General features: G+C 44.7%; 1 protein-coding gene and 1 non-coding gene across 6 annotated transcripts in view; one reads left to right on the forward strand and one right to left on the reverse strand.

Moving 5' to 3' along the window:
• Positions 1-754: 754 nt before the first annotated feature.
• RBSN (rabenosyn, RAB effector) overlaps positions 755-26,282 on the reverse strand; it is a 78,091-nt gene continuing 52,563 nt past the window's right edge. For 4 of the 5 annotated variants that reach the window (XM_068112602.2, XM_068112600.2, XM_078775958.1 and 1 more), the window contains 3 exons: positions 19,653-19,757; positions 18,495-18,746; positions 755-2,401 (listed from right to left, as the gene is read on the reverse strand). In XM_068112602.2, coding sequence (XP_067968703.1) covers positions 1,523-2,401; positions 18,495-18,746; positions 19,653-19,757 — 1,236 coding nt within the window. In that variant the 3' untranslated portion in view covers positions 755-1,522. The remainder of the gene's footprint in view (positions 2,402-18,494; positions 18,747-19,652; positions 19,758-26,282) is intronic. The other variant, XM_068112601.2, reaches the window with a different exon arrangement.
• TRNAE-CUC (transfer RNA glutamic acid (anticodon CUC)) lies at positions 6,771-6,842 on the forward strand. The gene has a single exon. It is a non-coding gene; the product is annotated as a tRNA-Glu (tRNA).

Genomic DNA, 26,282 nt, shown 5'->3' on the forward strand with positions numbered 1-26,282 from the left:
ACTTACTTTTTCACGTGACTGTAGATAAAGAAAGAGAAAAAAATAAAGAAGAAGCACGAACTGCATAGGACAATATAAGTAATAAATAAAGTGCAATACATAACACTCACGTTTAGTGCCCTCAGATGGTACCACCAGGTCAAATAGCGAATCTTTGCCCAATGACTAGAAATGTCCACCAACCAATGGTGGCAGACAGAACAGCCGTTTAACGTCCATCCGTGGGATAGCACAGACATTGAGGAATCGTCCTGCCTGTGAAACCAGGATGACAGTTTATAGCTGGGTCGAGATTCAAAACCAGGCGAGACAGCTTCGAGGCGAGTGTGCATACTTCTTGACCATCCTGTCAGCCCTTATGTTTGCTTAATGCAGACGTTTGCTTAATCCTTATGTTTGCAGAGTTTCCATCAGTAACATTTATTATTCTATGACAACAGGAACCATTTGGAAGGACACGGAAGGAGCACATCAAATTATACAGTATATAGAAATAGTCCGTGAATCAATAGAAAAACATGTGAAGGTACACATAAGTGGCACGTAAAACAACAACCACAACCAGGCCGACAGCATGTTGTAAAATATCTCTTTTTAGTGTTTCACTTCGTTTTACATCCTCATTGAGACTCACAGATAGACATGTAATATGGTTGTGAAGTACAACATGCTGTCTTTTGATTAAATTTGTTAGCAAAGCGAGGGGTCGGCCTGCTTAGTATTATCCAAACTATAAATGGACATCAAGCATCTGTTTCATTTGTCAGGATTCTTTTCTTTATTATTCTCCAAATGTCAGTCAACGGACGTAAGCAAACCCTCGTGATAACACAACAGTTGAACAACCAATTTCAAGAAAGTGTGATGGTGCAGATCCAGGAATGGTATTCACAATGCTTTGACAATGTCAAAAAGTGAACACGTTGTGGTGTATTATATTTCCTACAAAATAGATCATCGGCTGTCCTCAAACAATCAAATTCAATCAAAAGCATTTACAACACATAATGCAATTACAGCACTACTTGAACAAGGCTGTCAAGTGTGGGAGGGCGTGTTGATGTAAAAGGTTAACCATTTGAATTCTGACTGATATGAGAAGCAATCCTAATGGCAAAACACATAATCCAATCTCGTATTCAGGACTTGTGAATCAATAGTCGAATATAGAAGTCAGGTATAGGTATGTCTGTGGATACATCTGATGCAGAGAAGATAAGATATGGCAGCAGTATGATGCAAACTGCAGGTTACATAACTAGAATGTTATACAAAAGTATCACCATTTCTCACAAGAAGGAACCCTGTTCAAGACCACAAAATTGTTTCGGAATTGTGGTTGGTACAGGCAGGCACAGCGAAAATGTCAAAGCCAGCGAGTCATCTTGACGCTGACGATGACAAAATGAGCAACAGCGATGGTAACAAGCATCCGAATAAGCTTGAAAACAAAACGGTTGGTGGAAAACCCAAGACAACCAAGCAAGTTTAAAGTTGCTGTTGTTGTGGAGATGGAGGACAATCATGTGGCTTCAGCCTTGTGCAGTGCCAACTGAAGTTCGTGCAGGTGTGAAAACAACAATGCTGCCTCCTCATTACGCCCTGCTCGTCTTGCATCTGACAAGTAAGCACGAATGTTCTCAATCTGTTGCCGCAACAATGATGGCTCGATTGCAGACCCAGATCTACTTCCTTCAAAGATGCCCCCCACTTCCCTCTCCTCAACATCGCCATATTCTTCATCGAAAGGATTTAAAGACACGACACCTGGTGTCTCAGATTCCAAAAAGGGGTTTCTGACTTCATGATCATTTGCTGGAAAACCTTTGCTCGTTTTTTCCACATTTATTTCTTGCTCATTGCAATCGTCGATCCAACCATCGCCCTCAAACGGGTTTCCACTTGTCAAGGAGTTTTCCTGTTGCCTGTGTCTCAATGTGTTCGCCACTCCTCTGTTTTGACCAAAAGTGTTTTTTGCGAAACCATCGTTGCCTACTTGGCATCTTTTGCCTTTCCAAGTCCTCTGTGTTTCTTCTGTGTTTTCATTCATGTCAGCAGCAAAGGAGCGCAATGATCCTCCAAAATGTTGCTCATTCTCTTCCCCCCATTTTCTCACACCTCTTTTTGTATTATCCGCTTCATCATCATCACAATTATCAAATGGATTGCTACTCACATCCGTTATCGGCATGCTGGGGTGCACATTCACCTTGTTCTCCAGTCCAGCAGTCGCATGATTTTTAACCCCTAACCTGTGGCCCTCCACACCCCACCAAATGTCTCCCTTTTGTAATAAATGAAGTGATGGCGGTCTGAGAGTTGCGGCATCAAGGTCAGAGACTGCAGAGTCTTGAGTCTTACCCGCCGCTTCTCGCCAAGATGCTGCATCGAAATTCACCTTCTGATACACACACAAATAGCAGTCCAAATTCGAAATTCAGATGAATTCAAGGAGACTTCAAGAAACAGAAAATTGGGTTTAGCATGCAGAACCAGCCAATCAAGCTTTTATGGTGATATGTGCTCTTTGAAAATCGACTTCAAGATTCTCTTATGCGAAATTGAGTTATCCAACTGACAAGCAACTGATACATCATCTGGAATATTAAGGTATCAACCAAATATAGGTACAATGACTTCTCACTTTTCTCCACACAAAGGTGTATGAAGAGAAATTTTGTTTGCTCATTATATCTGCCGACAATCTGGCAAAGGTATCAGTTTCAATTGTTTGGACTCTAAACTTCTCAAAAATTGCTCCATCACTATTGGATTGAGGGCAAAGACCCAGGTGGTTTATTAATGATCTTCATTGAGAGTTAATGTTCCACTGTCTGATTTGGTCTTTAAATATAACATTTAAAAAAGTAATGGTTGATTATTAAATACTGTCAGACCAACTTTGGACTCGGTAGAATGCATACAGGCTGAACAGTTTACGTTTTGTATCCCACTGATCGGCCGGATCTGGACCAAAATCTAATCGGCAAACCAACTGATCCGTCTAGTTTTGTCATAATCCATCCACAACTTTTTGAAATATCATGCTCCATATCGTTTTTGGCCTTATCACTCAATGGTGAAAATCACTTGGAATAAAAAAAATAATATTTTATCCCGATCCAGATCTTCACAAAAATTGACAAACATACAACGTCCTCTGGGTCACCCTCTGGGTCATAGGGGTCTTTTGAGTATTTTGGGTCCTCGGGGTATTTTGGGTCTTCAGTGTCTTGGGGCCTTAGAGGCCTTCAGGGGTCTTAGAGGCCTTCAGGGGTCTTGGTGGTGTTCTGGGTATTGGGTGTCTTAAAGGGCATTCAAAGGTCTAAGATGTCTCATCAGTCCAACTAAGGTGTCACAAGGTACATTCCATGAGTACGTAATTGATATACCACCTAATTAATAGACAAGCTGCCACCGAGTTGAAACAGTATCTTATTATTAATATAGCAAACGTATATGGTTATGTCGCCATGTATGGATGTTTATATGCGACGAAAACGTCTTCTTCTTCTTCAAGTAAAATTAGCACCCTCTTAATTAACCCCCTTAATTGCGTTAAGACTGCTGAGACCCCCAGACCTTTGATGACCTTTAATTCCCCCAAGACCCTTCAGACCACCAAGACCCCTGAAGACCCAAAATACCCTGAAGACCCACAAAGACCCAAAATACCCTTCAAGGCCCTGAGGCTCAAAAAGACCCTGAATACCCAAAGACCCTGAATACCTTAAGATCCCGAATACCCAAAGACCCTGAATACCCCGAAGACCCTGAATACCCCGAAGATCCAAAACACCCCGAAGACCCAAAACACCCCGAAGACCCAAAACACCCCGAAGACCCAAAACACCCCGAAGACCCAAAACACCCCGAAGACCCAAAACACACCGAAGACCCAAAACACACCGAAGACCCAAAACACACCGAAGACCCAAAACACACCGAAGACCCAAAACACCCCGAAGACCCAAAACACCCCGAAGACCCAAAACACCCCGAAGACCCAAAACACCCCGAAGACCCAAAACACCCCGAAGACCCAAAACACCCCGAAGACCCAAAACACCCCGAAGACCCAAAACACACCGAAGACCCAAAACACCCCGAAGACCCAAAACACCCCGAAGACCCAAAACACCCCGAAGACCCAAAATACCCCGAAGACCCAAAACACCCCGAAGACCCAAAACACCCCGAAGACCCAAAACACCCCGAAGACCCAAAACACCCCGAAGACCCAAAACACACCGAAGACCCAAAACACCCCGAAGACCCAAAACACCCCGAAGACCCAAAACACCCCGAAGACCCAAAACACCCCGAAGACCCAAAACACCCCGAAGACCCAAAACACCCCGAAGACCCAAAACACCCCGAAGACCCAAAACACCCCGAAGACCCAAAACACCCCGAAGACCCAAAACACCCCGAAGACCCAAAACACCCCGAAGACCCAAAACACCCCGAAGACCCAAAACACCCCGAAGACCCAAAACACCCCGAAGACCCAAAACACCCCGAAGACCCAAAACACCCCGAAGACCCAAAACACCCCGAAGACCCAAAACACCCCGAAGACCCAAAACACCCCGAAGACCCAAAACACACCGAAGACCCAAAACACCCCGAAGACCCAAAACACCCCGAAGACCCAAAACACACCGAAGACCCAAAACACCCCGAAGACCCAAAACACCCCGAAGACCCAAAACACCCCGAAGACCCAAAACACCCCGAAGACCCAAAACACCCCGAAGACCCAAAACACCCCGAAGACCCAAAACACCCCGAAGACCCAAAACACACCGAAGACCCAAAACACCCCGAAGACCCAAAACACCCCGAAGACCCAAAACACCCCGAAGACCCAAAACACCCCGAAGACCCAAAACACCCCGAAGACCCAAAACACCCCAAAGACCCAAAACACCCCGAAGACCCAAAACACCCCGAAGACCCAAAACACCCCGAAGACCCAAAACACCCCGAAGACCCAAAACACCCCGAAGACCCAAAACACCCCGAAGACCCAAAACACCCCGAAGACCCAAAACACCCCGAAGACCCAAAACACCCCGAAGACCCAAAACACCCCGAAGACCCAAAACACCCCGAAGACCCAAAACACCCCGAAGACCCAAAACACCCCGAAGACCCAAAACACCCCGAAGACCCAAAACACACCGAAGACCCAAAACACACCGAAGACCCAAAACACCCCGAAGACCCAAAACACACCGAAGACCCAAAACACACCGAAGACCCAAAACACACAGAAGACCCAAAACACCCCGAAGACTCAAAACACACCGAAGACCCAAAACACACCGAAGACCCAAAACACCCCGAAGACCCAAAACACCCCGAAGACCCAAAACACACCGAAGACCCAAAACACACAGAAGACCCAAAACACACCGAAGACCCAAAACACCCCGAACACCCAAAAGACCCCGAACACCCAAAAGACCCCGAACACCCAAAAGACCCCGAACACCCAAAAGACCCCGAACACCCAAAAGACCCCGAACACCCAAAAGACCCCGAACACCCAAAAGACCCCGAACACCCAAAAGACCCCGAACACCCAAAAGACCCCGAACACCCAAAAGACCCCGAACACCCAAAAGACCCCGAACACCCAAAAGACCCCGAACACCCAAAAGACCCCGAACACCCAAAAGACCCCGAACACCCAAAAGACCCCGAACACCCAAAAGACCCCGAACACCAAAAAGACCCCGAAGACCAAAAAGACCCCAAAGACCAAAAATACCCCGAAGACCCAAAAGACTCCGAAGACCCAAAAGACCCCGAAGACCAAAAATACCCAGAAGACCCAAAAGACCCCGAAGACCAAAAATACCCAAAAGATCCCGAAGACCCCGAAGACCAAAAAAGACCCTTAAAGACCAAGATGAACCAAAAGAACCTTAAGAACCAAAAAGACCCAAAATACACCAAAGACCAAAAAGACCCCGAAGACCAAAAAGACCCTGAAGACCAAAAATACCCCAAAGACCAAAAAGACCCCGAAGACCAAAAAGACCCCGAAGACCAAAAATACCCAAAAGACCCCGAAGACCCAAAAGATCCCGAAGACCAAAAAGACCCCGAAGACCCAAAAAGAGCCTTAAAGACCAAGATGAACCAAAAGAACCTGAAGACCCAAAAGCCCCCGAAGACACAAAAGACCCTGAAGACCCAAAACACCTCAAAGTCCCAAAATACCCTTAAAGGCCCAGAGGATCCAAAAGACCCTGAAAACCCAAATGGCCCTGAAGACCCAAAGCACCATGAAGCCCAAAAGACACCGAAATGGTCAAAGATGCCTACCCCTCTGAAACGACGTGTGGTGAGGCGCACGGAGCACGTCGAGTCATGCTAGTGTAATTAATAGACATATAGTCACATGGCTGGAGAAGATAAAATAGCACGGTTTCTTCTTCTTCAAATATTTAAAAAATTTAATTCTGGCTGCCAGACCCTGCAATTGATCACGTTGAAATTTTAAACATGCATTTCGCTTGACGATGAGACCATACTTGTAAAGTTTGACTTCAATCTTTAGGGTGAAGAAATAATTATTTCAGAGAAATTATTCATTTATTTATTTTCCTTTGATTCAACATGGCTGCCAGAGAATGTGACCGATGATTTATTCGAAAACACTCTGGTATCTGCAGGGTTTGGGGAACATGTGTGTTAAATTTTCACTCGACATGTCTCGCTATTCTGGAAGAGTTGATTTTAAAGGCTTAGTGTTCTCCCTGGTGGTCTAGTGGTTAGGATTCGGCGCTCTCACCGCCGCGGCCCGGGTTCGATTCCCGGTCAGGGAACACATTTTTTCCCGGTGTGTACCCTGGTTCCCGGTGTGTTCCCCGGTTTAGAATAGGTACACCGTATCCCTGCGTGTCGTAAGAGGCGACTAAAAGGGTTGGCGTCAGGAAGGGCATCCGGCAAGAAAAACATTGCCTCGAAAAGAGAACCATGACAATTACAACAACATATGGGCAGGGTACAGCCCGAAGTACCCCATGGGGGACCCCACTCCCTCTCGTCAAAACTCAAGGTGGGGAACCCGATCGAAGCAAGGGTGGAAATCACTCCATTTATGATGACGAAACGTCTGATGCCCCAAGTGGAGATCGGTTTCTGAGGTTTGGGACATGGAATGTAGGGACAATGACAGGGAGATCAGGAGAAGTGGTGGAAGTATTGGACAGAAGAAGAGTTGACATATGTTGTGTGCAAGAGACGAGATGGAAGGGAAGTGGTGTGAGAATGGTGAAGGGTAGGCAGGGACAGAAATACAAGTTTGTGTGGCAAGGGTGCCCGGAAGGCATGCATGGCGTTGGTGTCCTGTTTTCTGAGGAGTTTTTAGACAGTGTGGTGAGTGTGACTAGAGTGAGTGATAGGTTGATGATAGTGAAAATGATGATTGGAAAGCTCTTGGTGAACGTCATCTCGGGATATGCTCCGCAGGTTGGTCGGAGCGATGAAGAGAAGGACAAGTTCTGGTGTGCAAAAGAGAAGCTGATGGAAAATGTGAAAGATGAGGAAGTTGTTGTGGTAGGAGGAGACCTACATGGACATGTGGGAAGGAGTATGGATGGTTTTGAGGGAGTTCATGGGGGTTACAGATATGGTGTGAGAAATGGAGAAGGTTAAAGGATTTTGGAGTTTGCTGATGGAGCTGATTTGTTGATTTGTAATACTCAGTTCCATAAAGAGGATAATAAGCTTGTTACATACACGTCAGGTGGGTCGAAGACAACCGTTGACTACCTGATGGTGCGTAGGCGAGATAGGGGGCACCTCCGGGACACAAAAGTGATCCCGGGGGAGGAGGCTGTTTCACAGCACCACTTGGTTGTCTGCGACATAAGGGTGAAAGGTGCGAGGAGAGCTCTGCGGGTGAAGTACCAACCGAGAATGAAGGTGTGGAGGTTGAAAGAGGTGACAGTAAGGGAGGCATTAAAAGAGAAGCTGAGTAGGGCAGAGGATGATGTGGTTGAGCTTGAAAGTGGTTGGATGTCAATGAAAGATAGTCTGTTGGGAGCCGTTGGTGAGGTATGTGGATGGACAAAAGGACTACCGAGCACTCGGAAACATGGTGGTGCGATGATGAAGTTGGAAAGAGGATTGACGAGAAGAGGAAGAAGTTCAAGAAGTGGCAGAAGGCGAAGGGTACGGGGGCAGAAAAAGCAGAGCATGAAAGTTATAAGGCAGCCAAGAAGGCTGCAAAGAAAGAGGTAGCAAAGGCACAGGAGGCATACAGGAAAATGTTCGGACAACGCTTGGATTCGGAAGAGGGTCAGAGAGCGGTATTCAGGATTGCAAAGCAGATAGCGAAAGAGGTGTGATGTGATGGGGATGAGTTGCTTGAAGGATGAAGTGGGACAAATCGTTATGGACCCAGATGGAATTAAAGGAAAATGGAAGAGATATATGGAAATGCTGTTGAATGCAGAGAATGAATGGGATGGCAACATAGAGAGTAACCCAGTTTTAGGACCGGCAGAGAAGATAACTGAGAAGGAAGTTGAGGAAGCGATAAAAGCAATGAAGAGTAGAAAAGCGGGAGGGCCGACGAGAGTTGTGGGAGATATGTTGAAGGCAGCAGGAAGTTGGGGTGTGAAGAGAATGACAGAGATCTGTAATCTGGTGGTGAAAGAAGGCCGCATTCCAGTGGATTGGGAACTGAGTACATTCGTCCCTCTATACAAGGGACGTCCCTCTATACTCCTCAGAAAACAGGACACCAACACCATTCACGCCCTCCAGGCACCCTTGCCACACAAACTTGTATTTCTGTCCCTGCCTACCCTTCACCATTCTCACACCACTTCCCTTCCATCTCGTATCTTGCACACAACATATGTCCACTCTTCTTCTGACCATTACTTCCACCACTTCTCCTGATCTCCCTGTCATTGTCCCGACATTCCATGTCCCAAACCTCAGAAACCGATCTCCACTTCGGGCTGTACCCTACCCACATGTAGTTGTAATTGTCTTGGTTCTCTTTTTGAGGCAATGTTTTATGGCAGGAAGGGCATCCGGCCATAAAACATTGCCTCAAAAAGAGAACCATGACAATTACAACAACATGTGGGCAGGGTACAACCCGAAGTGGAGATCGGTTTCTGAGGTTTGGGACATGGAATGTAGGGACAATGACAAGGAGATCAGGAGAAGTGGTGGAAGTAATGGTCAGAAGAAGAGTGGTCATATGTTGTGTGCAAGAGACGAGATGGAAGGGAAGTGGTGTGAGAATGGTGAAGGGTAGGCAGGGACAGAAATACAAGTTTGTGTGGCAAGGGTGCCTGGAGGGCGTGAATGGTGTTGGTGTCCTGTTTTCTGAGGAGTTTGTAGACAGTGTGGTGAGTGTGACTAGAGTGAGTGATAGGTTGATGATGGTGAAAATGATGATTGGAAAGCTCTCGGTGAACGTCATCATATGCTCCGCAGGTTGGTCGAAGCGATGAAGAGAAGGACAAGTTCTGGTGTGCGATAGAGAAGCTGATGGAAAACGTGAAAGATGAGGAAGTTGCTGTGGTAGGAGGAGACCTAAATGGACATGTGGGAAGGAGTATGGATGGTTTTGAGGGAGTTCATGGGGGTTACGGATATGGTGTGAGAAATGGAGAAGGTGAAAGGATTTTGGAGTTTGCTGATAGAGCTGATTTGTTGATTTGTAATACTCAGTTCCATAAAGAGGATAATAAGCTTGTTACATACACGTCAGGTGGGTCGACGACAACCGTTGACTACCTGATGGTGCGTTGGCGAGATAGGGGGCACCTCCGGGACACAAAGGTGATCCCAGGGGAGGAGGCTGTTTCACAGCACCACTTGGTTGTCTGCGACGTAAGGGTGAAAGGTGCGAGGAGAGCTCGGCGGGTGAAGTACCAACCGAGAATGAAGGTGTGGAGGTTGAAAGAGGTGACAGTAATGGAGGCATTAAAAGAGAGGCTGAGTAAGGTCGAGGATGATGTGGTTGAGCTTGAAAGTGGTTGGATGTCAATGAAAGCTAGTTTGTTGGGAGCCGTTGGTGAGGTATGTGGATGGACAAAAGGACCACCGAGGCACTCGGAAACATGGTGGTGGGATGATGAAGTTGGAAAGAGGATCGACAAGAAGAGGAAGAAGTTCAAGGAGTGGCAGAAGGCGAAGGGTACGGGAGCAGAAGCAGCAGAGCATGAAAGTTATAAGGCAGCCAGGAAGGCTGCAAAGAAAGAGGTAGCAAAGGCGCAGGAGGCATGTAGGAAAATGTTCGGAGAACGCTTGGATTCGGAAGAGGGTCAGAAAGCAGTATTCAGGATTGCAAAGCAGACAGCGAAAGAGAGGAGTGATGTGATGGGGGTGAGTTGCTTGAAGGATGACGTGGGACAAATCGTTGTCGACCCAGATGGAATTAAAGGAAGATGGAAAAGATATATGGAAATGCTGTTGAATACAGAGAATGAATGGGATGGCAACATAGAGAGTAACCCAGTTTTAGGACCGGCAGAGAAGATAACTGAGAAGGAAGTTGAGGAAGCGATAAAAGCAATGAAGGGTAGAAAAGCGGGAGGGCCGACGGGAGTTGTGGGAGATATGTTGAAGGCAGCAGGAAGTTGGGGTGTGAAGAGAATGACAGAGATCTGTAATCTGGTGGTGAAAGAAGGCCGCATTCCAGTGGATTGGGAACTGAGTACCCTCGTCCCTCTATACAAGGGGAAAGGTGACCCTCTGGAGTGTGGCTCGTACCGAGCGATAAAGTTATTGGAGCATGGAATGAAGGTATTGGAAAGGGTGTTGGAGAGGAGGATAAGGAAGAAAGTGAAGATCGACGAAATGCAGTTTGGATTCATGCCAGGAAGAGGAACGACAGACGCGCTTTTCATTGTGAGGCAGTTGCAGGAGAAGTACATGGAGAAGAGGAAGAAGTTGTTTCTCGGGTTTGTTGATCTGGAGAAAGCATTCGATCGGGTTCCACGCAAAGTATTGACATGGGCATTGAGGAAGTTAGGAGTGGAGGAATGGTTGATCAGAGTAGTGATGGCAATGTACAAAAGAGCGCGCACAGCTGTAAGGACGAAGGACGGGAACAGTGGTGAGTTTGAGGTGAAGGTGGTGGGAGTGCATCAGGGGTCGGTACTAAGTCCACTACTATTTGTAGCTGTGATGGAGGTGCTGGCTCAGAACGTAAAGGAGGGTTTACCGTGGGAGTTGTTGTATGCAGATGATCTGGTGTTGATTGCGGAAAGTATGGATGGACTGAAGGAAAAGATGCACACGTGGCAGGAATGTATGGAGACAAAAGGTCTGAAGGTGAATATCGGAAAGACGAAGGTGATGGCAAGTGGTAAAGCATATGGCGAGGTGGAAAGAACTGGGAAGTGGCCCTGTGCTGTGTGTCGGAAGGGTGTCGGAGTGAACTCCATTCAGTGTACAATGTGCGCTGAGTGGGTTCATCAAAAATGTAGTGGTCTGAGAGGGTCATTAACCATTGTGGCAGCTACATTCAAATGTAAGGTGTGCACAGAGGGAGCTGCAGATGGAGGAAATGTTGAGTTGGATCTTGGAGACGGCGTGAAGCTGGAAGGTGTGAAAACATTTTGCTACCTCGGAGACATGCTGAATGGAGAAAGTGGATCAGACTCGGCAACGGTTGCTCCAGTGAGATGTGCATGGAAGACGTTTCGGGAATTGAGTGGCATGCTGATGATGAGGGGAGTGTCGTTGAAGCTGAAGGGAAAGGTGTATGCTGCATGTGTGAGAAGTGTTATGATTTATGGGAGCGAGACATGGGTAATGAACGTAGAGCAGCAACGAAGGTTGGAAAGGGTGGAAATGCGAATGGTTCGACGGATGTGCGGAGTATCGTTGAGAGAGAGGAAGACAAATGATGAATTGCGAAAGATGATGGGAATAGAGCCTGTGATTGATGCTGTGAAGAGGAACAGGTTGAGATGGTTTGGTCATGTGTTGAGGAAGGATGAAAGTGACTGGTTGAGAAGAGTGATGGAAATGAATGTAGAAGGAAGTAGAAGACGGGGAAGACTGAGAAAGACTTGGCTAAAGATTGTGGAAGAAGAAATGCGGGCAAGGGGGTTAACAAGGAGAGATGCAGAAAATAGGGCAAAATGGAGAAGATTGTCATGGGGACCGCAAGGCGAACCCCCGCTCTCGCAGGGAAAATGGCCTTTAAAATGCATGTTGTTGTTGTTGTATACAAGGGGAAAGGTGACCCTCTGGACTGTGGCTCGTATCGAGCGATAAAGTTATTGGAGCATGGAATGAAGGTATTGGAAAGGGTGTTGGAGAGGAGGATAAGGAAGAAAGTGAAGATCAACGAAATGCAGTTTGGATTTATGCCAGGAAGAGGAATGACAGACGCGCTTTTTATTGTAAGGCAGTTGCAGGAGAAGTACATGGAGAAGAGGAAGAAGTTGTTTCTTGGGTTTGTTGATCTGGAGAAAGCATTCGATAGGGTTCCAAGCGAAGTAGTGACATGGGCATTGAGGAAGTTAGGAGTGGAGGAATGCTTGATCAGAGTAGTGATGGCAATGTACAAAAGAGCGCGCACAGCTGCAAGGACGAAGGACGGGAACAGTGGTGAGTTTGAGGTGAAGGTGGGAGTGCATCAGGGGTCGGTACTAAGTCCACTACTGTTTGTAGCTGCAATGGCGGTGCTGGCTCAGAATGTAAAGGAGGGTTTACCGTGGGAGTTGTTGTATGCAGATGATCTGGTTTTGATTGCGGAAAGTATGGATGGACTGAAGGAAAAGATGAACAAGTTTGAAGGAATGTATGGAGACAAAAGGTCTGAAGGTGAATATCGGAAAGACGAAGGTGATGGAAAGTGGTAAAGCATGTGGTGAGGTGGAAAGAACTGGGAAGTGGCCATGTGCTGTGTGCAGGAAGGGTGTTGGAGTGAACTCCATTCAATGTACAATGTGCACTGAGTGGGTTCATCAAAAATGTAGTGCTCTGAGAGGGTCATTAACAAGTGTGGCAGCTACATTCAAGTGTAAGGTGTGCACAGAGGGAGCTGCAGATGGAGGAAATGTTGAGTTGGATCTTGGAGACGGCGTGAAGCTGGAAGGTGTGAAAACATTTTGCTACCTCGGAGACATGCTGAATGGAGAAGGTGGATCAGACTCGGCAACGGTTGCTCGAGTGAGATGTGCATGGAAGAAGTTTCGAGAACTTAGTGGCATGCTGACCAGGAGGGGAGTGTCGTTGAAGCTGAAGGGAAAGGTGTATGCTGCATGTGTGAGAAGTGTTATGATTTATGGGAGCGAGCCATGGGTAATGAATGTAGAGCAGCAACGAAGGCTGGAAAGGGTGGAAATGCGAATGGCTCGGTGGATGTGTGGAGTATCGTTGAGAGAGAGGAAGACAAATGATGAATTGCGAAAGATGATGGGAATAGAGCCTGTGATTGATGCTGTGAAGAGAAACAGGTTGAGCTGGTTTGGTCAGGTGTTGAGGAAGGATGAAAGTGACTGGTTGAGAAGAGTGATGGAAATGAATGTAGAAGGAAGTCGAGGACGGGGAAGACCGAGAAAGACTTGGCTAAAGATGGTCGAAGAAGAAATGCGGGAAATGGGGTTAACAAGGGGAGATGCAGAAAATAGGGCAAAATGGAGAAGATCGTCATGGGGACCGCAAGGCTAGCCCCCGCTCTCGCAGGGAAAATGGCCTTAAAATGCATGTTGTTATTGTTGTTGTTGTAGTATTCAAAAAAGTCATACCTGCCAGACCATGTGACCTATGAGGTTAAAATTTAAACTCTATATTCCCCAAGTCCAGTCGATCATGTGCATGAAGTTTCGCATTGATCTGGTCAGCCGTTCTGGAGAAGTTCGTTCTGGGGAAGAAGTTGACTTTTAATGCTTTTATGTTCAATCTCATACGGATGCCGAACCACATGACCTATTAAGTATTGATTTACATTCTTCACTTATATGATTGCATCATATAAGATTTCCATCATATATGATTCCCGGTGTGTACCCCGATTTAGAATAGGTACACCATATCCCTGTGCATCGTAAGAGGCGACTAAGGGTTGGCGTCAGGAAGGGCATCCGGCAATAAAAACATTGCCTCAAACAGGGAACCATGATTGTCATGGGGCCCGCAAGGCTAAACCCCGCTCTAGCGGGGAAAATGGCCTTAAAACGATCATTCATCTTCATATTCATTCACTTATATGATTGCATATAACACACTAAGGAAATTTCAAACTGATCGGATAAAGCGTTGTAATTGTCAAATTATTGAGTCATAATCAAGGCACCAATGACGTCATGGTTAACAACATTTTATCGCCATGTGGAGGGCTTAACAATGAGCCACGTTTCCAATTTTTTCCATCCAGCAGGTAAAAATTCTGTCACCACACTAACTTGCGAACCAAACGGGACCTCTGACCTCTTGACCCCATAATATAATCAGTTCATTTTTACAGCATTATGCCTACTTGTACCAAGTTTGAGTTGGATCCCTTCAGCCGTTCTTAAGTTATAGCAGGAATGAAAACTTATAAAAGACGCACAGACGGACAGTCAACCTGAAAACAGAGTTCCTGTGAAGTGCTTTACGACATATCCTGGTGAAAGACACGTTACATAAATAACATTATTTATGATTTACCAGACTTGGTGGTGTAATGGTTAGAACATCTGCTGAGTCTGGGAGGTCAGTGGTTCAGACCCCGGCCGAGTAATATGAAAGACTTTTCAAAAAATGGAACGTGCTGCTTCTTCGCTTCACACTCAGCATTTAAGGATACTAGGGCATGCCCGTACTATATATATATCTAAAATTATATCCCCCCCCTCTATTTACATGAAATGGTTTGGTCCAAAGCGAACGGCTTGCGAGTACGGTGACAATCCCCCCCCTCTATTTACATGAAATGGTTTGGTCCAAAGCGAACGGCTTGCGAGTACGGTGACAATCCCCCCCCCCCTCTATTTACATGAAATGGTTTGGTCCAAAGCGAACGGCTTGCGAGTACGGTGACAATCCCCCCCCTCTATTTACATGAAATGGTTTGGTCCAAAGCGAACGGCTTGCGGAGTTTGGTAAAGAAATCGCCATAGCGTGCCCAAACGCGCAGGAAAGCGAAAGAATCGCAAATTAGTTTTTATTAGTTTTAAAACATAGTTTAACGCCAACATAGCGCCAACATAGTTGTGAAATAAATGAATACGCTCTCAAATGTGCCGTCCGAGGCAGAGTCTGTTCGCCACATTCGGCACACGTGATAGCTCGCTGCTCTCTGATTGGTTGAATCGTTTTTTGGACATAGCTCGGTAACTACTTGTCCGATTAATTTCAAACCTTGAAAAGGCACATCCTCGGGTCCCCAGCAATATACCTGGCAAGTTGCAAGTATATCGGACCCGTTGTTGTCGAGAAACAGCGGTCACAGACAAACAAACAAACACACACACAGACACACAGACACACACACACACACACACAGAGATTACTGGAATTATAGATAGACTAGGGCATGCCCGTACTATATCTATATCTAAAATTATATCCCCCCCCCCTCTATTTACATGAAATGGTTTGGTCCAAAGCGAACGGCTTGCGAGTACGGTGACAATCCCCCCCCTCTATTTACATGAAATGGTTTGGTCCAAAGCGAACGGCTTGCGGAGTTTGGTAAAGAAATCGCCATAGCGTGCACAAACGTGCAGGAAAGCGAAAGAATCGCAAATTAGTTTTAATTAGTTTTAAAACATAGTTTAACGCCAACATAGTTTGCCAACGTGAAATAAATGAATACGCTCTCAAATGTGCCGTCCGAGGCAGAGTCTGTTCGGCACGTTCGGCACACGTGATAGCTCGCTGCTCTCTGATTGGTTGAATCGTTTTTTGGACATAGCTCGGTAACTACTTGTCCGATTAATATGAAACCTTGAAAAGGCACATCCTCGGGTCCCCAGCAATATACCTGGCAAGTTTAAAGTATATCGGACCCGTGGTTGTCGAGAAACAGCGGTCACAGACAAACAAACACACACACAGACACACACACACACACACACACACACACACACACACACACACACACACACACACACACACACACACACACACACACACACAGAGATTGCTGGAATTATAGATAGACTAGGGCATGCCCGTACGTGGGTGCAATGCCCGTACGTGGGTACGTGGGTATGTGGGTGCGAGTACGGTGACAATCCCCCCCCCCCTCTATTTACATGAAATGGTTTGGTCCATGAAATGTTTTGGTCCATTCGCAACGCCAAAGCGAACGGCGAACGCTTTACATGAAATGGTTTGGTCCATGAAATGTTTTGGTCCATTCGCAACGCCAAAGCGAACGGCGAACGGCTTGCGAGTACAGTGACAATCCCCCCCCCTCTATTTACATGAAATGGTTTTAATTAGTTTTAAAACATAGTTTAACGCCAACATAGCGGCAACATAGTTTGCCAAAGTGAAATAAATGAATACGCTCTCAAATGTGCCGTCCGAGGCAGAGTGTGTTCGCCACGTTCGGCACACGCGATAGCTCGCTGCTCTCTGATTGGTTGAATCGTTTTTTGGACATAGCTCGGTAAGTAATTGTCCGATTAATATGAAACCTTGAAAAGGCACATCCTCGGGTCCCCAGCAATATACCTGGCAAGTTTAAAGTATATCGGACCCGTGGTTGTCGAGAAACAGCGGTCACAGACAAACAAACAAACAAACAAACAAACACACATACAGAGATTAGTGGAATTATAGATAGATATCAAAAAATAAAATAAAAACCACCTTTAGAGGCCATTTTTCCCCGCAAGCGGGGGTTGGCCTTTTTCGGGCACCGTGGTTGTTGTTGTTTTTCGGTCCCCTTTTTGAAGCAATGTTTTACGGCCGGATGCCCTTCCTGCCGCCAACCCTTTTTGTCGCCTTTTATGACAAACAGGGAATTACCAGTGAACTGGTACTCAATTAGCCGACCTCGGAAGGATGACAGGCTGAGTCAACCCCCCTGGCGTTAATTCAGTGATCGACCGGGATTCGAACCCAGGATCCTAAGCTGGCACCCTAGCCGCTAAGCCAACGCCAGGCTTTATTTAAGGATATAGCACGGACAAAACGCCAGGAAGGCAATAGCAAATCATCCAGTTTAACCCTTGCCAAGAAACTGCTTTAGCAGCCCCAAAACTCTGTAAAGAGTACGGCACATCAAATCAAAATTTTATCATTATTATTATTACTAGTGAGGTACCCATGCTACCCACTATTGGGAGGCCAGAAGCAAACAGACAATGCAGAAACGGCGTGAAACCAATAAATTCCACATTCCTGTAGCACCTTCAGTCGCACGTCAGACATGGACAGCAAGTTTGTAAAGGACTTCCATGAAAAACGTACCCGTTCGCAAACAAACGGGTACGTTCACGTATAGAAACATCGATCGTGGGTCCGTGGCGAATCTGCATATGGCGATCCGCGAATTTCACGTTTGGAAAGTAGAAACCATCACGGCATTCCGTCATTCACTTGAACTCAATATCTCTTTTTTCATTCCAAACAGCATAACTCCAATCACAAATTAAATAACATTAATATAAAAAAATAAACATTTAACAACATTCGTGACATAAACAAATATTTAAATCCTGATGTGAAGTTCCGTACGGTTGGGTGAACACAATTACGAATTCAAAATCGTAATTGTATTCACTCAATTCCAATTATCAATTGATACTTTAACAAAACGATTAACACGATTAACGATTTAACATTACGATTCAATGACGGTTGTATTGGGATATTATCAAACCCGCGCATTGCCGTCATCTGTCCACTTCCGCATTCACGGCAGGTTCATAATTCTCATCAAAATCTAAACAGTATTTGTAGAATTTCAATAAAAGCCACATCACTGTTCATAATCGGTAAATATTATTCCATCATGTTTGGAAAAACTGGAAAAATTGGAAAAATTGGAAAAACAATATGGCCTATTTTACTCCAGGGGGTCCCAGGATTGCCCACCCAAAATATCGTTGCGATTGGTTCAGCCGTTTTAGCGGTACCTGGGAACGGATGGACAGACAGACATTTGGTGAATTATATTAAGATTACCACTGCAGGTCCTCTTTTACCCAACAGAGTAATGATAAAGAGGAATAATTTAGCACTTATTTAAACGTATGACTATACAAAATGTCTGACTATTAAAACGTTGCAATGACATATTATTTCGAAACGGAAGAAAGACAAATTAAACCCCCAGTCATACAATGGTTCACTTACAAGTGTCCCTGAATGAGGGAACAATCTTGGAGAAATGTCTTCCCATCAGCAAATCCATTTCAAATACCAAAAATGCAAATAGAATATCCAACCAAGTGATAGCACCAAAACAACTACAGTCATGATAACAAAAGCTATGTTTGAGAGTTTATTTTAACCAGGGATGAAAATGTAATTTTCAAATTTCTTCATACCTGTCTGCGCTCATTCTCCTCTTGCAAAAGGCAAAGGTTCTCGCACAATGCCGCTGCCTCGTCTCGACGACCTGCGACTTCTGCCTGCTGCAGGAAGTAGCGAACATTTTCCAATTGCTGCAGCAAGGGATCGGTATGGTGAGGAACAGGAGCTGCCGAGGCGAGCCAACCTGAGCTTGCACGAGGTTCTGTCACTGGAGCTGCAACCATGGCAACTGCAGGCTCTGCCCGCACTTGTACTTCTACAGCGGCCTAGCAATCAAGAACATAAAGATCTTATCCAAATACAGTAAAAGCTGTCTTATCTGGCACTCATAGGACTTTGCCCCTGCTGGTTAATCAAATATGCCGGTTATCTTAAAAATATATTGATACATTGTCAAGGCTCGTGGAAGAGCTAGTACAATAAATGCATCAGGATATAACAGATAAAACCAGGATGCAAAACATGCATGCATTAAGTGGACAAGATGGACACAGAAGGGAGCTTCAAGAAAGGAAAATGTCACACAGAATGGAACAAACGAGCAACTTATTTAACTTTGTCTATGGAAAACAAATAATACTCGATGATATTCATAAAATACCCCGTGCAGTTGATTTGGTGCGAGCCAACTTTGTTTTCTAGGGTGTTTTTTTTCTTGGATCCAATATGGCTGCCAGACCACATCATAAATTTACATTCTTCAGTATCATTGTTGCGTAGATCACACTCAATAAATTTCAAACTGATCGGACGAAGCGTTGTACTCGTCAAATTATGACCATAATAAAGGCGCCAATAAGGTCATCGTTAATAACACAATGAGGAGTTCTATACAATGAGCCACGCTTCAATATTTCCATGGAGCGGCTTCGGAAATATAGAAGTCCAAAGTTTTTCGGTTTTTCCAAGATGGCATCAGCACCATATGACGTCATAATTATCACTAAAAATTCTACATGAGAAGACATACAATCGTTAAATATCAGGCCAATCACACCAACGTTTGCTGAGAAAATGAAAATGTTTTTTTCTGACATTTTCACGAGGGTTAGCCAACAGTTCTTTGAACATAGTTGAATCCAGTATAATAGGCATGACAAGCAACTAAAAACGCATTGTGTTATCAGAGCAATTAAAATAAGGCAGCATAAAGATGCGAAAAAAATCCATACCTTTCTCTCTTGCAGAATTCTTTCCTCCAGCTCCCTTTTCCTTTCAGCCTTCAGCTCTTCATACTTTTCAGGCGTGGGCAATGAGGGCAAACCTCGCAATTTATCCTGTGTCCACAAAAAGATAAAAGAAAAAAAAGTTTAATTTTCCATGTTGTGCCTCAAAGCAATGCCAGATAAAACATTGAAAAACACAAACACATTGCCATTATCATGCACTGCGATATACAACTAGAACTGCACTCGGTAGAGTGTAAACCTCCGCCAGGCTGAACAGCTTATGTTTTGTATCAGTCTGACAGGCCAGATCTGCATTTGTACCTGAGTAAAAATCTAATCAGCTTGTTCTTGTTGCCAAAACAATTCATCCACCTAGTTTTGTCATTTGTTCACAACTTTTTGAAATATCATGCTTTTTATAATTTTGGCCCTCTCAATGGTGAAGAATCACTTCAAAAATTCTCGTGTCCGAATCCATATTCAGATCTTCACCAAAATCTAATCAATTAGTCCTTGTCACACACCAATCCGTCCACAAAGTTTCGTCCGAATCCGTCCATAACTTTTTGAGCTACCTGCTATATGTAGTTTTTAGCCCGATCTCTCAATGATGAAGAATTACGGAAAAAATTATCGTAGCCGGATCAGGATCTTCACGAAAATCGAAACATTTCATCCTTGTCACACTCCCAAACTCTCCCCCAAATTTTGTCCGTATCCGTCCACAAATTTTTGAGATATCCTGTTCACAAACAAACAGACAGGGGTGAAAAGAACCTCTGTTCAGCTTTGGTGGAAATGATAACAATCTAATTGTAACACCTCTTGTTAAAAGAAAAATAATCTTTGAAATATCAGAACTACAATGTCCTGCTATAATATAAACAGCCCTGACTTTAAACAAACAATATTGTTATGTCTGGGGGTAAAGCAATATCTAGAGCCAGATAGATCTGTGTAGGTAGGTATCCGACTGTCGTGATAGGGAATCTACCTGTAATAAATTCTGTGTGTTTAGGCGGTTTGGCGGTTAAGAAGTATACCTGTGGACATACCAGGATGTTTGTGTGTTAGATAGAGTAGGGATTAAAGATAACAGCCCCTGTGTGTCAAACCTGGTAGCCAAACCTTTGTCCCTTATGGCAATGCACACCAACATAGACATTTAGACAGGCCCTTAGCGCAACATTAAATAATTCCCTTCCCTGACAAGGACTTCGGAAGAGAACAGGCAAAAGGAAACCAGGCCAGGACACCGCCGATGACGGCCGCCGCCAGTTACGCCTCCGACAGGCCTAGCCACATCGAGTGTCACGCGCTATGACCATGCTACAGGGAACGAGTGATGGGCAGCGCGGTAGGCGCGGACCTCCAGCCAACGAGCACGAGAGACGCGAAGCTGGAAGGTCCAGTGGAAGGCACTGATTGGGTGGCGCGCCAAGGCTGACGTCACCGGGGAGGTTATTTAAGGGCGCCCCGAACGCCATTTGCTCTCTTGGTGCTTGGACATCATTCGCTCTCTTATTGCTCGACTCTTGGAGATCCAGCAGTTCCTCTTGGACATCATTCATGCTTCGTGCTTGGACATCATTCGCTCGCTTCGTGCTTGGACATCATTCGCTCGCTTCGTGCTTGGACATCATTCGCTCTCTTGGCGCTTGGACATCATTCGCTCTCTTGGTGCTTGGACATCATTCGCTCTCTTGGTGCTTGGACATCATTCGCTCTCTTGGTGCTTGGACATCATTCGCTCTCTTGGTGCTTGGACATCATTCGCTCTCTTGGTGCTTGGACATCATTCGCTCTCTTGGTGCTTGGACATCATTCACTCTCTTCTTGCTTGACTCTTGGACATCCAGCAGTTCGTCTTGCATGTCCGGCGGTTCTTGCTTGCACAGCTTCCTCTTGCAGCACGTCCTTCCCTGGCTGTCGTGTGCGATCGGTGCTTCTGAAGCATGGAGTGGTGTACGGACCTCGCGGGCATTGGCTCGCCATCCGCGTGTGCTTGGAGAGGTGCTCGGTGCTGTGGTGCTGGAGCGAGGGACCTCGTGGGTGCATCGGGGCCGAACGGAGCCGTGTTGGACGGCAGACAAGACAAGACGAGGGACATAAAGGCCGCACGCACCATTTTACATTTTACACGACGAGACAATTATTTTCCTTTAATTCATTCCTGTGTCTGTTGTTGAGTCTGGTGTGTGGGATCCCAGTATAGGATTTAGTTTATTTGATTACCATCGCGTTCATCATTTCAGGTTGCATTTAATAAATCTTTATTTTTGTACATTTTAAATCTTGTGTTGTCGAGTTCGGTTCATTAATTCTCCGCAGGATCGAAGCCGCGGTCGGCGCGCTCCAGGTAAGTGCTTTTGCCGCAGCCTTCCATTTTCCTTCCTCCTCCCATGTTTCATATTCCATTTTCATTTTCCTTCCTCCTCCTCCTGGTATTAACCGAAGGGTCCGCGTGACAATATTTAACAATCTGTGATACAAACACAATCAAATGGACCACATATTGTCGTGTCAGAAGCCCAACTAACACTGGTGTACTGAGTTGGAGGTTTGCGCAACCCACGTTAGTGGCCGAAACGATCTCCAAATTATCACTGCATTCTTAATCACCTCCGCCACCAAAGGTGGATGTTTTCACCCCTGTCTGTCTGTTTGTTACTTGGCAAACAAAAAATTTTTGGACAAGTATGTTGATTACTCCAGTTTGTGTGTGTGTTCGTCTCTCCGTTCAATTATACTTGCCTACAGGTCCCAATTTTAAACCGACCTTCACGAAACTTCACTAAACGGTAAAGTTCGTGGTCCGACCAAAATCCTATATATTTGAGGTCAAAGGGTCAAAAGGTCAACATACGCCAAAGGTCAACCACTTTTTTCAAATTTCTAAAATCCTCAATTTTCATCCGATTGACTTGAAATTTGAAAAGGATTTTCATATCAGCTTACTGAAACCAACCACCAACTATTTTTGAGGTCAACATAGGCCAAAAGGTCAACATAGGCCAGATTTCTAAAATTGTCAATTTTAAACCGATTAACTTAAACTTTGAAGACGATTTGCATATCAGGTCACTGAATTCAACCACAAATTATTTTTGAGGTCAAAAGGATGCTCTACTGAATGCCATTCTATTTTGTTCTGTTTTGCCAAGTGTCACTCTATGAGTGATTTTTCATTTTGTCTGCCTGTCTGTCCGCTCACTTACACTTGCCTACAGGTCACAATTTTAAACCGATCTTCAAGAAACTTCACCAAATTTTAGTTTGTGGTCCGACAAAGTCCTATATATTTTTTAGGTCAAAAGGTCATCATAAGTGAAAGGTCAACCACTTTTTTTCAAATTTCTAAAATCCTCAATTTACATACGAGCCTGGTGTTGGCTTAGCGGTTAGGGTGCCGGCTTGGGATCCTAGGAGCCTGGGTTCAAATCCCGGTCATCGCTGAATTAACACCAGGGGGGTTGACTCAGCCAGTCATCCTTCTGAGGTCAGCAAATTGAGTACCAGTTCACTGGTAATTCCCTGTGTGTAGCAAGAGGCAACTAACAGGGTTGGCGGCAGGAAGAGCATCCGGCCATAAAACATTGCTTCAAAAAGGGGACCAAGGTGCCCGAAAAAGCCCAACCCCTGCTCTGCGGTGAAAAATGGCCTCTAAAGGTGGTTCAATTTACATACGATTGACTTGAAATTGGAATGGGCTTTACATATCAGTGAACTGAATTCAACCAACAACTATTTTTGAGGTCAACATAGGTCACAAGGTCAACATAGGCCAAAGGTCAACATAGGCCAAAGGTCAACCACTTCTTTCAAATCCCTAAAATCCTCAATTTTCATTTGATTGACTTGAAATATGAATAGGATTTGCATATCAACTTAGTGAAACTAACCCACAACTATTTTTGAGGTCAACATAGACCAAAAGATCAACATAGGACAGATTTCTAAAATCCTCAATTTACATCCAATTGACTTTAAATTTGAATAGGATTTTCATATCCGCTAACTGAATTCAATCACCAACTATTTTTGAGATTAAAATAGGCAAAAAGGTCAACATAGGCCTGAGGTCAACAACTTTTTCCAAATTTCTAAAATCCTCAATTTTCATCCGATTGACTTGAAATTTCAATAGGATTTTCATATCAGCGAACTGAATTCAACCACCAACTATTTTGGAGATCAACATAGGCCAGAGGTCAAAATAGGCCAAAGGTCAACCACTTTCTTTCATATTTCTAAAATCCTCAATTTTCATTTGATTGACTTGAAATATGAATAGGATTTGCATATCAACTTAGTGAAACTAACCCACAACTATTTTTGAGGTCAACATAGACCAAAAGATCAACATAGGACAGATTTCTAAAATCCTCAATTTACATCCAATTGACTTTAAATTTGAATAGGATTTTCATATCCGCTAACTGAATTCAATCACCAACTATTTTTGAGATTAAAATAGGCAAAAAGGTCAACATAGGCCTGAGGTCAACAACTTTTTCCAAATTTCTAAAATCCTCAATTTTCATCCGATTGACTTGAAATCTGAATAGGATTTGCATATCAGCTTACTGAAACTAACCACCAACTATTTTTGAGGTCAACATAGGCCAAAAGATCAACATAGGCCAAAATTTCTAAAATTGACAATTTTCATCCGATTCACTTAATTTGAAGAAGATTTGCCTATCAGGTCACATAATCCAACCACCAATTATTTGTGCAGTCAAAAGGAAGCTCTACCGAGTGCCATTCTACTTTGTTCTCTCATGCCAAGTGTCGCTCTATGAGTGATTTTTCATTTGTCTGTCTGTCTGTGAACAAGATATCTCAAAAAGATGTGGATGGATTCAGATGGAATTTAGCAACATAGGCCATATCTGATTGGATATGGCCATAGGCCAACATAGGCCAGTTGACACATGCTCATAAAAAAAACCAAGGGTTTGCTGCCCTCATGCACTGACACGGAGGTAGTGTATGTGACACGGACGAAATGACTAGGTTTTGGTGAAGATCCGGATTCGGATCCGGTAGTAGAATTTTTTAAAGTGATTATTCACCAATGGGAGATAGGGCCAAAAACGGCATATAGCAGGATATCTCAAAAAGTTGTGGACGGATTCGGACGAAACTTGGTGGAGAGGTTGGGTATGTGACATGGAAGAATTTGTTCAATTTTGGTGAAGATCTGAATATGGATTCAGATACGAGACTTATTTAATTTTCAAGTGATTCTTTACCATTGAGAGATTGGGCAAAAAGCGATATATAACATATTAAAAAAGTTATAGACGAGTTATGACTAAACTTGGTGGACGAGTTTGTTAGGTGACAAGAACAAGCTGATTAGATTTTGGTTCATGTCCGAATCCAGATCCAGCCTTTCATTGGGATACAAAACAAACTGTTCGGCCTGGCGGAGGTATGTGCTCTACCGAACGCTGTTCTAGTTTGCACTGCGTTCTTTACCATTAGCAAAACCTCAAGGATCGCTCATATACAAGCTGAACCTTGGTGGTTAATTGCGTGTAGAAGGCAGGAAAACGCTTCATATAATTAAAATGTTTATTTGCAATGATAAGGGGGAAAAGGATATCCAGGACGATGGATGAATAAATAAATACGGAACAAATCAAGTGGTAGATAGACACTGATAGAGATGGGGAAAATAAACACGATCTTATATACAAGAAGAACAATTGCCCACTCTGGCACCAACAATACTAGATCCACAATGAAGGGAGCAGGCGAGGACTTCAGGCAGGCACGAGCTGCTTGTGGTTGCAGGATAACAAGTGCAGGCTGGTGTGGCACAAGGCAAACTGTGGCTCGGGGAGGAATGGCAATGAGTCCAGGAGTCATGGGGATAGTAGTGAGGAGAAATGTCCCTGCGAATCTTCCGTGAGGAGTGATAAAACCGAGAGATATGGTCTTCACCGAACCCAAATGTGATTTGCTGCCCTCATGCACTGACACGGCCTTCATCACCTCCGGAACCACCCTCATGCACGGCCGTCCATCTTATTGGTCGCCCGCTGGTGTGAGCTGTGCCACCTTTTGGGCTGTCCGCCTCAAAGTCCGAGGTCCAACTTCCCAAGCCCCCTCTTGCCCCCACCTTTATCTCCTCTGCCCAGTGCCAACTCCGCATCGGCCACCCTGCACTGATTATGCTCACAGCATGGTGTTCCCTCAAAAAAGCACATACAAGACAGATGACATTGGAATAAAAACCAAGGGTATGAAGATATGGCGGTTTTAGAGACACACATGGTGAGGACACACAGACACACATGGGGTGACAGACTCTTTCTGTACATACAACACACATCTTTTACATTATCTCACGCTTATTCTAGACATGCAATATGGGAAATATCTATAGCTATATATGAAAAGTTATCCCCTGGAAGGCATTCCCACAACAAATGCATTTCATTTGATTGTTCTTGCAGCACAGATTGTTTAAAATATCGTTTGTTTACAATCAGGGGTGTAGTTCGATTCCAAAACACTACAGGTAGAGCCTACATTTCCTTTGGTCATAGCTCACTCGAGTACTGCTCTCTGGGACACCAGCTCCATATTTGTCTTTCCATTATTCTGTGAAATATAAAG

This window comes from Myxine glutinosa, chromosome 4 (genome assembly GCF_964187855.1).
Source record: "Myxine glutinosa chromosome 4, kmMyxGlut1.1, whole genome shotgun sequence".
Taxonomy (NCBI): domain Eukaryota; kingdom Metazoa; phylum Chordata; class Myxini; order Myxiniformes; family Myxinidae; genus Myxine; species Myxine glutinosa.